This window comes from Pipistrellus kuhlii, unplaced genomic scaffold, assembly GCF_014108245.1.
Source record: "Pipistrellus kuhlii isolate mPipKuh1 unplaced genomic scaffold, mPipKuh1.p scaffold_m20_p_13, whole genome shotgun sequence".
Taxonomy (NCBI): Eukaryota; Metazoa; Chordata; class Mammalia; order Chiroptera; family Vespertilionidae; genus Pipistrellus; species Pipistrellus kuhlii.
In genome coordinates this window covers 25,746,038-25,759,640 of record NW_023425438.1, presented here as the reverse complement: position 1 = coordinate 25,759,640, position 13,603 = coordinate 25,746,038, and the positions used below count along the sequence as shown (strand labels likewise).

The 13,603-nt window shown below is 34.9% G+C and overlaps 1 protein-coding gene across 8 annotated transcripts in view; it reads left to right on the top strand.

Annotated features, from left to right (window-relative positions):
- Positions 1–13,603, top strand: part of CCDC88A (coiled-coil domain containing 88A) — a 99,385-nt gene that overhangs the window by 73,315 nt on the left and 12,467 nt on the right. For 6 of the 8 annotated variants that reach the window (XM_036435349.2, XM_036435348.2, XM_036435344.2 and 3 more), the window contains 9 exons: positions 135–296; positions 697–974; positions 1,196–1,339; positions 2,537–2,723; positions 4,942–5,087; positions 7,058–7,150; positions 7,280–7,494; positions 12,047–12,130; positions 13,152–13,355. In XM_036435349.2, coding sequence (XP_036291242.1) covers positions 135–296; positions 697–974; positions 1,196–1,339; positions 2,537–2,723; positions 4,942–5,087; positions 7,058–7,150; positions 7,280–7,494; positions 12,047–12,130; positions 13,152–13,355 — 1,513 coding nt within the window. The remainder of the gene's footprint in view (positions 1–134; positions 297–696; positions 975–1,195; positions 1,340–2,536; positions 2,724–4,941; positions 5,088–7,057; positions 7,151–7,279; positions 7,495–12,046; positions 12,131–13,151; positions 13,356–13,603) is intronic. The other 2 variants (XM_036435350.2, XM_036435346.2) reach the window with 1 other exon arrangement.

The window sequence follows — 13,603 nt, the reverse complement described above, 5'->3', positions numbered from 1 at the left end:
TTTTTTCTTTTAAGATTGTTAGGGTTGTATTTTATTATAATGGTAAAAAATACTTGTACAAAATGCCAGTATCTGTTAAATAGAAATTGTTTGATGTTGTTTTTATTTATAATATGTGTGTTTTCTTCCTTAAGAATGCTACACTACAAGCAGAGAAGCAAGCACTGAAAACTCAACTGAAGCAACTTGAGACACAGAACAATAATTTGCAGGCTCAGATTCTTGCACTTCAGAGGCAGACAGTGTCATTACAAGAGCAGAATACTACTCTTCAAACACAGAATGCCAAACTTCAGGTTGTAATGTAATATTTGGGGGATATGCAACAAAGGCTTGAATTATGCTATTAAATAATTCAAGCTAAAACATATATATGATATAGATCCCCTAATATATATATGTATGTATATATATGTGTGTGTGTGTGTGTGTGTGTGTGTGTATATACACACACACACACACACACACACACACACTAATATATATATATAACACCACCTACCAAAAATCAAAATTAAATGGTAACTTGTTCTTTGGGACACAAAAATTCAAATTTTCTCAGTATAATGTGTATATATCTGCTTTGATTTATTTAAAACTTCCTAACGTTAATGTAATCTTTCTTATTTAAAACAAAAACAAAAGAACAATATAAGCTATTTTTATTATTTCTGATAACAATATACATTCTTATAGGTTGAAAATTCCACACTTAATTCCCAAAGTACCTCTCTTATGAACCAGAATGCACAACTACTAATCCAGCAGTCTTCCTTAGAAAATGAAAATGAGTCTGTAATCAAAGAGCGAGAAGATCTGAAATCTCTCTATGATTCTCTGATCAAAGACCATGAGAAACTGGAACTTCTTCATGAACGGCAGGCTTCAGAGTATGAATCTCTCATTGCTAAACATGGAACTCTAAAGTCTGCCCACAAAAATCTTGAGGTGGAGCATAAAGACCTCGAAGATCGGTAATTTATTATATTTTCTGTGTTTTTAATTTAACACCTATTTACTTTGGGTAATAAAGTAAATGTTGAGTTAAACATATCTAAGAGATTATGTAGGAAATTTATATAAACTTACATGTTTTGTGATACTGGCCTGTAATAAATTACTCTTATTTTTTTATTTTAAAGTATTTTTCCCTTTGAGGACATATTATAAACCAAATATCTAACTTTTTCCCCAGTTATAATCAGTTACTAAAACAGAAAGGACAATTGGAAGATTTGGAAAAAGCACTGAAAGTAGAACAGGAAAAAATGCTGCTTGAAAACAAAAACCACGAGACTGTAGCTGCAGAATACAAGAAACTTTGTGGTGAAAATGATAGGTAATAAATATTTATATATTTTAGTTTTGTATTATTATTCATTACATCCAAAGTGTATACTGCCTTTTTACAGTACCATCCATAAAGTAGAATTTTAAAAACAGAATAAGTAAATTACCAACAAAACCTTGCAGCTAGTTATAGAATGGCTCAGACAAAAATCTAGATCTTCTTTTCTCTCTCTATTGAACTAATTAAGCTTTTTTTTGTTTTTGTTTTTTTTAATCCTCACCTGAAGATATGCTTAGAGGGAAGGAGTGAGAGAGGATGAGAGAGAGGGGAAAAAAACATCTAGCAGTTGCCTTCTTTATGCTCCCCAATGGGATCAAACCCACAGCCCAGGAATATGCCTTGATTGGGAAGTTAACCAGCAACCTTTCAATGACAGAACTCCGCCAACTGAGCTGTTCAGGCTGGGCTAAATAATTGAAGTTTTTAAGCCACATTATATACTGAAATTTTTGTGCCTTGAGAGCATTTTCATATTTTATTAAGACAGAATGTAATGGACCTGATTCTTTATGTCTTTCTCCTTTTTTTGCTAGTCTGGTATCCTAATTCCTGTCTTTTGAAGTTGCTACAAGTGAGCAGCCTTATGATTTTCTATCTGATTTATTCATACTTTTATTTTTAACAATCTTAGATATAAATAGCCTTCTATTGCCATGGAGCAATTCTTTTTTAACTTGAAGCCTTGGGGAAATCAAAATTTGCCACTGGTAGTCAAATTAATCCATAAGGATATATTTTCAAGTTTTTTTTAGAAACCTTTGAAAAGTTTAAACAGTATAAACCAACCAAGCATGTCAAACTCACGGCCGGCGGGTGGCATGCCTCATTTATTTGGCCCGTATTAGCCTTTGAGTTTGATATGCTTGGCCTAAACATTTGCACTGCACTTGCATTGCCATAACTGAAGTGCCGAAAGGCAGCACACAAAATTTCGCATGTCTTCACTTCTTCAACATATTTAAGTGCTGAGAGATTTCATTTCAAGAGAAGAAAAGTACTCAAATTTTTTAAAAATCTAGTTTTTACGAAATAGAAACTGACTCTTGATTAGTGTAGTAATTAGCAGAAGAATTCTTTATATTCTCTAAGTATGTCTGAATGCGATTTATAGCATTTTCACATATTAATGGCAATGAAAGCTATGAAGAAAATTTGATTCTATTCTATTACAATTTCTAATTATAGGTTGAATCATACATATAATCAGCTTTTAAAAGAAACTGAAGTTTTACAAACCGACCATAAAAACTTGAAAAGTCTTCTAAATAATTCCAAACTGGAACAAACAAGATTAGAAGCTGAATTTTCGAAGCTGAAGGAACAATACCAACAGTTGGACATTACATCCACCAAGCTGAATAACCAGTGTGAGGTGAGCTTTAACAAGTTTAATCAATTTTTAAAAAAATCTGTACATTTAAGTGCTCAAAGCTTACAATGTATAGAACATGCATTCTGCCTGTGATCTATAAAAGTCTTAAGTAAGATATGATCGGGGTAATGAACTTACAAAATGGTAGAGGAGCATGAAAAATTAACTCCCCAAGAAACAAAAATAATTGACAAAACTGTCAAAAATTATCGTGTTAGTGCTGTGAAACTCACTCAGAAGCGAACAGCAAGTGGAGCAGCATTTGTTAAAAGCTGCTCACCTTTGGGCAGGAGCTATAGTTGTCTGAGGCGTTGTGACTTCTCCCAGTCTCATCCCCTCTCCCTCTCTTAGTTTCAGAGCCTGGTAGTTCTGCCTGGGTGCAGGGCGATCCATGAACAGCAGTACCTTTGCTACTGGAGGGCACTGGCTTGATTTGAGCAGAGCACAGAAAAGCCCCAGGCCCAGGAGAGCTGTCAAAGGCTAACTCTCAGGTAGCCTGAGGTTGGAATATTGGTTGGGACAAATTAACAGATCAGCAATCCTGTCAGAAATTTTACTGTGAGCTCCAAGCAATTGCACAGTAAATATTTATTTTTGCTCATGAAATCTATGGGTCAGTTGAGCAGATGTGCTGATCCATGAATTGCTGTGGAGGCCAAGATTAGTTGATCATAGTCGGACTTGCTCCTGCATCTGCGGGTATCTGGCATGTACCCCGAGGACTGGCTGGTCTAGGAGGACCCAGCTAGCATAACTTCCCTGTTTACTCGGTCTCTCATCCTCCAGCAGGATTTCCAGAGACTGCATGTAGGCACATAAGGCCTCTTGAGGACGGGGCTTAGAACTGTCTCACAATCACTTCCATCTTCTTCTCTTGGCCAAAGGCCTTCCAAATACGGGAAGAGAGAAAATGGATTCCTTTTTTTGATGGGAGGAGTGAGAAGTCACATTGTAAAAGGATATACATATAGGGAGGAGGCTAACTGGATTCAGTTTTGCAATGAATCTGCCACATGTTATATTTCAATTTAATAATATATAGATAAATGAAAGAAACTCAGCACAATATTGGCAGTGGTTAGATCTAGATGGCTGTTTATGGATAGTCATAAATAGCTTTTCTGTAGGTTTTATTTATTGATTTGAGAGAGAAAGAGAGAAAGGGAAGACACACACACACACACACACATCACATCACTTTGTCCCACTCATTTATGCATTCATTGGTTGATTCTTGTATGTGCCAGGGATTGAACCTGCAGCCTTGGCATGTTGAGATGATGCTCTATTCAATGACCTACTCAGCTAGGGCCGTGAGAATTTTTTAAATGTTTGTTTTCTTTATCTATTACTTTTGGAGGAAAGATAATTATTGGCATATATATTTTAAAAATACAGCTCTCTTGGCTCTACTCCAGAACTGCTGAATTCAAATGCTAGCACCCAGAAACCTACATTTTTAAAAATATACTTTATAAGTGATGCTAAATTTTGAGAATCACTACTGTGGGCTTTCTGACTTCTACTGGAACTGCTGGCCTACCTAAATCATATTTCCTTCCAAATTCCATTTAAAGAAAAAGCAGCCCAATGCTGCTGGCAGCCCAACTACAAGTAACATGAGCTAGCAATATCAATCATTGACAAGATCACCTACCTCCTTTGTTCAAGCTGCAAAAAGTATATAGCAATTTACAAGGTTCCTTGAAAACAGTGGTTGAAGGAATAAGGAGGCTTAGTAAGTATCTGTTGGGTGCCATAAGCATGACACCAGGTACTTTACATGTATTATTTAATCTTTGCAAAAATCTTACAGGATGGGATTATCCTCATTTTACAGATGAGGTCATTGAAGCTCAGAGAATTAACTAACTTGTTCAATGTTTCATAACTACTTAGAAGCCCAGAGATTTGAATCTAGCTTTCAGACTATTAAGTTAAACAATTTTTAAGAAAGCAGTATCTTTGGAACTAACTAATTTGTGATAAGCCCAATGTTGTTGAGAATTATGAAAACACAGATGTATAGCATATAACCCAGTTTTTTAGCTGTCATTATTACTAAACTAATCACTCACATTCTGACCAAAGTGTGACCATCTAATTGTTCAAATAGCAGGAGATAGAAGTCTATGAAGTACTCCATTTTTCTGATGTTTTGGGTGATTTATGTTAAATGTAAATGTTGATATTTAAAAAAAAATAACTTTTCCAACAGTTGCTAAGCCAACTTAAAGGAAATTTAGAAGAAGAAAATCGGCATCTACTAGATCAAATCCAGACATTAATGCTGCAGAACAGAACACTGTTGGAGCAGAATATGGAAAGCAAGGATCTTTTTCATGTTGAACAAAGACAGTACATGTAGGTACCAAATAATTTTGCACTGTGAAATATTAGTTATAATTTTATAATTGTAATTTTTGGTGGCAGAGAAACTTAATCTGTTTTTTTTGTTTGTTTTGTTTTCAACATTATTTCCACATATATTTTTTCGAATGCTTATGTCTCAGGCTCTATGCTGATAACCAGGAATACTATCATGAAAACATGGGTACTGCTCTTAAGGAACTAGTAATATAAAGTGAGAAATACAAATAACTGCCATAATGGAAGTATGTGTAGGAGGCATAGAAATATAGCACCCTTAGTCTGGGAGCAGTGAGGTGGACTTGCCAAAGTTGGTTGCTTGAGCAGAGACTTAGGGGTTCAGTAGTAATTCACCTGTGAAGACAAAGAAGATCAATAAAGCAGCAAAAGCAAAACACAGCAGTGTTATGAAAATGTGTTATGGTATGCTACAGGCTCTGAAAATTGATTTTTCTTACTGGAGCAAAATTGAGGAAGGAGGAACAGAGAAGTGGTAAACTGTCACTCAAGAGTCACTTCACAAAGGTTTTTCTACGCCACACAAAAAAGTTGCTTAAAAATTTGAACAAGAGAGTAATAAGATCAGGACTGCATTAAAAAACACAACACTGATGGCATTTTAGACTATGGATTGAAGGTTCTGAGAATAGAGATAAGAAATAAGTTTTATGAAAGCTGTTGCAATAATCTAGTAAAAAATAATTCACAAGCAGTGATATTTGAGATGAAATACAAGAGATGTGTGAGAAATAGAATTGACAGGGCTTCACTGTTGCTAAGTTATGTCTCCATTGAGTGTGGAGGAAGCTGGTAAAATCAGGATTTTGGCCTCAGTGTATAGTCTTTATATTACACCACAATCCGTATTTTCTAAATTCTTTTCCCCTTGTCACTGATTGCCCCTAACTGCCCCCTGCTGCCAGCCAGGTCACCCCCGACTGCCCCCTCTGCCGGCCTGGTCGTCCTCGCTCTAACTGCACCCCTCCTCCCCCTGCCGGCCTGGTCACCTCTAACTGCCTCCCCTCCCCTCCCCCACCTGGTCGCCTCTTACTACCCCCCCTTGCTGGCCTGGTCGCCCAACTGCACACCCTGGTCATCCCATGCAGCCTGCTTGTTCAGTCATTTGGTCATCCTTCACTAATCCCCCTGCCAGCCTGGTTGTAGGCAGCCATCTTGTGAGGGTGTGAGGATTAATTAATTAGTTAATTATATAGGCCTAGAGGCCCGGTGGATGAAAATCGTGCCCTCGGGGGAGGGAGGTCCCTTAGCCTGGCCTGTGCCCTGTCGAAGTCCGGGAACCCTCGGAGGATGTCCAGAGTTGTCATCGGACATCTTTAGGCTCCCGCCACCGCCACTGTGCTCACCAGGCATGAGCCCTGCTTCTGGCTGAGTGGCACTCGCCCTGTGGGACTGTATTGACCACCAGGGGGCAGCTCCTGTGTTAAGTGTCTACCCACTATTGGTCAGTGCGTGTCATAGTGACTCGTCATTCCACCATTCGGCCAATTTACATATTAACCTTTTATTATATAGGATATTTGTAATTGTAAGCAAGCAAACTGTTCATTTCAATTTTTTACCTATATAAATTGTAATTACTGTTTATTCCAAAAATGGAGGAAAAGTCGTTGTTGATATAATGTTGTTTAATAGCTATAAAAAAGATGTTAAGAGAATTCCTTTGTCATGATAAGATTGTAACATGGAAAATTATTTTTAACTAGATCCTATTGAAGAATTGAAACTTTAAATCCTACATGGTTTTATTTAAGTATGTAAATTTAAAGAAAAGGAGAAACTTCAAAAAATTCATTGTTACTACCGGTGCCTAATTCTTAGTTTTCAACTATGGTATCTGTATTTGTTTAAGTTTTGGAGAGAAGTTAGATCACAGTCACAAAATAACTATCATTTATAACTGTACAAAATATGTATGTCCTGAAATTTAATTTTTATTTTTATAGTGATAAGTTAAATGAATTAAGACGACAAAAGGAGAAATTAGAAGAGAAAATTATGGATCAATATAAATTTTATGAGCCATCTCCTCCTAGAAGGTACTATTCACCAAAATTGACTCATTTTTATTCCAAAAAAAAGAACAGAATATTTTAAACTTCTGATTTTATGAAGGATTTATATGTTGAATTTTAGACTGATAAGAACTTTTTAAATTATTCTATTAGGAGAGGCAACTGGATTACTCTAAAAATGAGAAAATTGATAAAGTCTAAGAAAGATATTAACCGGGAACGTCAGAAATCTCTAACATTAACACCTACTCGCTCAGACTCCGGTGAAGGATTTCTTCAGCTCCCCCACCAAGATAGCCAGGACAGTTCTTCAGTAGGCTCAAACTCTCTAGAAGATGGCCAAACTTTGGGGACCAAGAAAAGCAGCAGTGAGTGCCTAAACTCTTTAAACATTTGTTATGTCTAATATTGATTTAGAATCCTTTCTAAAAGGTTTTTAAAAAATAACTTCAACACTCCTTTAAGATAATAGTCTAATTAATGCATTTCTCTTTGACTCCATACAATTATAAAATTCATTATATACTACAATAATACACAACCACATGATTTTCTATATTGTGTGTGTAAAGATATTCCATACACAGGGATCCCATCATTTGGCAGAGGAGGTAAAACGGTGTAGAAAGAACATTGAAATAAGAGCTAGAAACCTCTGCCATTTGCTAGTTCTGTTAATATGGGCAAGCATTTCATCTTTGCGTCATACTTTACCAGGGTGATTATGAAGAGCAAGTGAGAAATATTTACAAGAGTCATTTTCATAATTATAACAAAATAGAATAAGGCTCATTTTCATAATTATAACAAAATAGAATAAGGCATTTTACAATGAAGTTTTACTCAGACTTTTGTATCAAATTGGAACAAAGTTACATTGGGCAAAACAAAGAAATAGGTATAAATTTGAAGAGAATGCTATTTAAAGATTTATAAATAATTGATGGTTATGAAAAGTATTGAGTGCTTGATAAAGGATTGGTTAAAATAGGGGAGAAGATAAAAATTTGTGATTTAAAATTTTTGTTTTTTTTGTTAATCCTCACCCGAGGATATTTTTCCATTGATCTTTTAGAGAGAGTGGAAGAGATAAAGACAGAAAGAAACTTCAATGGAAAAGAGAGATACACATTGATTGGTTGCCTCGTGCATGTTCCCTTGACCAGAATCAAACCCGAGACCCTTCGATCTGCAGGTTGACACTCTATCCACTGAGCCAAACTAGTTAGGGCTGGTTTAATATTTTTAATTACAAATACAGAAGTTCACATCATAACGAACCCTACATAATTCATAATCTTTTTGTTTCATTACTAGTGTGCTTAGCTAAACAGCAAGGGCAAAGTAAATGGCTAAAGAAGTGTATTTTAAGAGAAAGAGAAAAGAATCAAATCTTGGGCCCTTAGAAGATGTCCAAGAAGTTGACTATCAGTGTTCTTATAAAATATATAAACACTATACTTCGAGTCCACTCACTCTATCACCAGAGTCATTAAGTTTTAAAAATAGATTCATATATATACATATACATTTCATTACTATTCTTTTAAGTGGATAGCAGGCAAAAACAGCTGTTTCCCTTAGGGGTAGATTCTCCACTTGGGTAACTTTTAAAAAACTTCAGACAGTGTTTTGGCCTTGGGAATTATCTCTGAAAAGGCAGTATTTTCAGATGTAGGAGACTAGACATTTATTATAGGGTATATTTTAGAATGTAACTGTAGCACCTAAGAATCAGAATCCATAATAAAGCAGCAAATCATGTACATACTTATGTACATATTCATGCATACACACATGTGGGTGTATTTGTATGGTAGGCTCAAGGAATTTGTTTAATTCTGTGTCCCCACGTAAGGATTTTATTGCCTGAGTCTTTTACTACCTAGTCTTGTCCACCAAATCTGCATGAAACATCTGAGTATTGTGGAAAGACCATCAAGTTTTCTTTAAAATGTTTCCAGGTAATTTACTTTTATCTCTATCTTTAGATATAAAAATCTGGCATTTTATTAAATGAGAAATGGTAGTAGATATACTTAATTTTTTAATTAAATGAAGATATTTCAATTCAGCTATGAGAGCCTACATACAAGAAAGGCATGACAGTCTTTTCTGAGACCATCTTGTTTGTTTTAAGTACAGGATAGGGCAAAAGTAAGTTTACAGTTGTATGAGTTTATTCCTGTATTATTATTTTTATTGTATATTTTCCATGCAAACAACTGTAAACTTATTTTTGTCTTACCCGTCATTCTTTCATACTCTCTGCTGATACCTTGAAAATAAGAATCAAAAGGAAGTAATATTCTCTTTTCCTACAATTGTTCATTTTTAGAATTTTTAAAATAAACATAAAATCCAACAATGCTAATGTTCCTTTCATTTTAGTATGGCTTTTTTTGGGGGGGCGGGGGGGAGGAGAGAAATGTTGTGTATCTAAAAACTAATTGCCATAACAAAGATCACATTCTACCACTGGCAAATTTGAAATTCTGTGGTCCTCTCTTTTTTAAGAGGGTCTGTCAGTAAAGCAGTCTTTGGAAAACAGTTGAAACAGAAAAAGAAAGTAAAGACAGCATGTTCACATTGTCCGTTTTTACATTGCTTTCAGTTTATTTATTTTAATCATTGAAAGTAATTGTGCTATACAAAACTAGAAAAGAAATAGGTCAAATTAAAAGCTTAAATGAATCATGACTACGTATTCCTAATAACAATCAAATATATAAGTTAAAGAGCTGAATGTACATTGCATTCTCCTTAATGAATGATTCTTGTAAGAGTGTCAAAGAACTTTGATTATTTACAAGACAATGGTAAACCCTGAGAAAGAGCACAGTTATTAAGGCTGTGTGCAATGTTTTAAGTCTTTATGCAAGTTGTTTCACTAGTGCCTGAATTGTAGTTCCAAAATAAATACATTTTTTGTATTTACTTACGTATTTTTAAAAAGTTTAAACCTTACCCAAGGATATGTTTTTTTGTTTATTTATTTATTTATTTATTTATTTATATTTTTAAATATATTTTATTGATTTTTGTACAGAGTGGAAGGGAGAGAGATAGAGAGTTCAAAACATCAGTGAGAGAGAGTCATTGATCAGCTGCCTCTTGCACACCCCCTACTGGGGATATGCCCGCAACTAAGGTACATGCCCTTGACCGGAATCGAACCCGGGGCCCTTCAGTCCCCAAGCCGATGCTCTATCCATTGAGCCAAACCGGTCCCGGCTGTTTTTTTGTTTTTAATATATTTTATTTATTTCAGCAAGGAAGGAGAGAGGTAGAGAGAGAGAAACATCAATGATGAGAGAGAATCATTGATCTGCTGCCTCTTGCATGCTCCTATGAGGGATCGAGCCTGCAACTAGGACATGTGCCTGACCGGGAATCAAACCATGAACCCCTGGTTCATAGGTCAGTGCTCAACCACTGAGCTATGCCGGCAGGCGATGTGTTTTGTTTTAATTGATTTTGAGAGTGAGAGAGAGAGAGAGAGAGAGAAACATCAATTGGTTGCCTCCCATATGTGCCCCAACCTAGGGTTGTTCTCCTATCTCTCAACCTCTTGGTGTATAGGATGACGCTCTACCAACTGAGCCACCCAGCCAGGGCTTTTTGTATTTAACTCTTATTAAAATATAGTTTAGCCAGGTGTAATTCATTGATTGAGTATTAACCCATAAACCAGGAAGTCATGATTCGATTCCCAGTCAGGACACATACCCCAGTTGTGGGCTTAATCCCCAGTAGGGGGTGTGCAGGAGGCAGTTGATCAATGATTCTGTTTCATCATTAATGTTTTTATCTCCCTCTCCATCCCTCTCTGAAATCAATAAAATATGTTTTAAAAAGTATATATAATATATATAATATATATAATATATATATATAATATATATATATGTATGTATAATGTAGTTTAAGAAGGTGACTCTAGTGAACATTTTTATTTTTGTACTAATGACTCCTGTAGTTATAACCCTCATTTTCATTCACAAATTTTTTTTGCACAGTGTTCTCTTTGATTTTTTTAATAATCTCACCGAAAAAGCTCTTCAAAATAAATACCTAAAAATGTAATATACACTTTTTTGGGGTCATTTTTGCTTGCTTTACGATGCCTTCATATCTTTTAGCCTTATCAGGACTTAGTGCTAGCACTTATTACTACTGTCAGAATACTCTTTTTTCTCTCTTTACCCAGACAACTTTTTGGTAAAATGAAGTTTAATGTAATTGCTCATTTCATCTTTTGAAAGCCTGTTCAAAGAATATATATATTTCCATGGTGCTACTACATATTACCAAGAAGCAATTTGCTATTTCTTTATTAAAGTTTAAGAAAGTATTGAAAAATTTTAAGGAAAGTTTTAAAAGCTTTAGATTGTTTAAAACATCCCATGGGCAGTTTAGTTTTTGGTGATGTAGATTACTAAAATACTCTTAAGTGTTTTTGCCTAAATTACTTTTTCCATAAAGCCTTATAATTTAAAAAATTAAAGAAAATAGAGGATTGAGAAGCCTTGTACATTTTTATCACGTATATTCTATGTCCCACCAGGAGCCCTAATTTTAAAGGTATACATTTACAACTTAACTAGAAAACTTGTTCCAAAAGTAATTTTAACCAGTTCCTGTATTTATAGGACTTTAGCTAATCCAAGCTTTCAAAGTATATGTTCTTCATCATTGTCTTCAGTGCCGTTTTAAATATTTTAAAGTATCAGAGTGCTTATTTCATATTTCATTATCACTCAGCAGCACGAGAATAATAACTTTAATATAGCAAACATAAGCTGAAACTCAGACATTCATTTCTGTCCTTAATTTCAACATTTAACTCCCATCTGTTCTTCTCCCTTTTTCCTGTTTCATTTTTCTGTTTCTGTTTTTCCTCATGCTCTGACATTAAAGTGGTTGCACTGAAAAGACTGCCCTTTTTGAGGAACAGACCGAAGGATAAAGACAAAATGAAGGCCTGCTACCGTCGTTCCATGTGTAAGACTTTATGACAGTTCAGCTTCTTTCAGTTGACTACACTGGCTTCCATCACTAATTTTCACTAACCTTTCTCTGGACTGTGCCAATTTTCTTATTTTACAAAGTGCAGTCTTCCTCTAATACAAGGAGCTGGAAGAATTTTTTTTTTCAAAACTGGCACTGAATTTGCATTATATGTATGTTCACTGATCCATACATATACATGCATCTGTTTAGTTGTACATGTAATAATACACTTGTAAATTTCTAGTGCTTTCTAAAAGTTGGCAGAAATAAAACCCTAATTTTATGCCATTATAGAGATTTTTTTCCCAAAGAAATTTACTTAAAGAAAATATAACAGAATGTTTAGCATTAGACATTTATTTCCTTAATGAACTAGATTAAATAAATAAATAAATAAAATGGCCTGTAACCCTTAAAAATGTTTGTCATTCTTTATATAATAATACTCTGGTTTTCCTTTTTTTTTTTTTTTTCTAAGTGGAATGGGTAATTATATAATTACATTAAATGTCTGTCACTTTGACTACCATCTCTTTCAGGTTTTTATTAATGGTATACTTGTTTGATTGATAAAATGAGTAATTTCTTCAGTAACCTGCTCTGACCAAGGACTCTCTATCATTTTCAGTAATGATGCTGTATAAGAACTGCTCTCCATCATACCTTTATTCATTCCATTTTTGTCACCACAAAACCACATTATGAAGGCTTCTAATTATATTGCACATCGCTGCGCAAAAGCATGGCAGTTGTACAGAGTAAAATTCCTTTTCCCATCTTTAAATGGGGTGGAGATGGGATAAAAATATTTACTGAAATTTATCAGCCTTTGGCCTGTTCATTTCATTCAGCTGAATGCATGTCATAATTTGAATGACATTGTGGTTACAGTTTTTTATTTTCACTTGCATTAATCCATAGGGAAAAACCCCCAGGTCATTTATAATACAAAAGAGAAACAAGAGCAAGAACATTAACCATGCTGATTCATTTGCTTTCATTTGCATCCCAGCCATGAATGACCTGGTGCAGTCCATGGTCCTAGCAGGAGGACAGTGGACAGGTAGTACTGAGAATCTGGAGGTTCCGGATGATATTTCAACGGGTAAAAGGAGAAAAGAATTGGGAGCTATGGCCTTCTCCACTACAGCAATCAACTTTTCAACTGTCAACTCTTCTGCAGGCTTCAGATCCAAGCAGTTGGTTAATAATAAAGGTATAGGCCGTCTGCTATTTGCACTGTTGTGGAACTGTTGGCAACAGAAATTTTCATTTGACTTTCCCATGTGTACTTTTTGACAGTAGCAAAGGGAAATAATTATCAAAACAATCTGGCTTTGATTTAAGGGAATTTTGAAAGCATTTTAAAAAATTTAAGACATAAAATAACTAAATTTTTTCCTAAGCTTTTGATAATAAACAGCTAATGAACTGACAAGAAAAGAAAAAGCAAAGCAAGTAAAG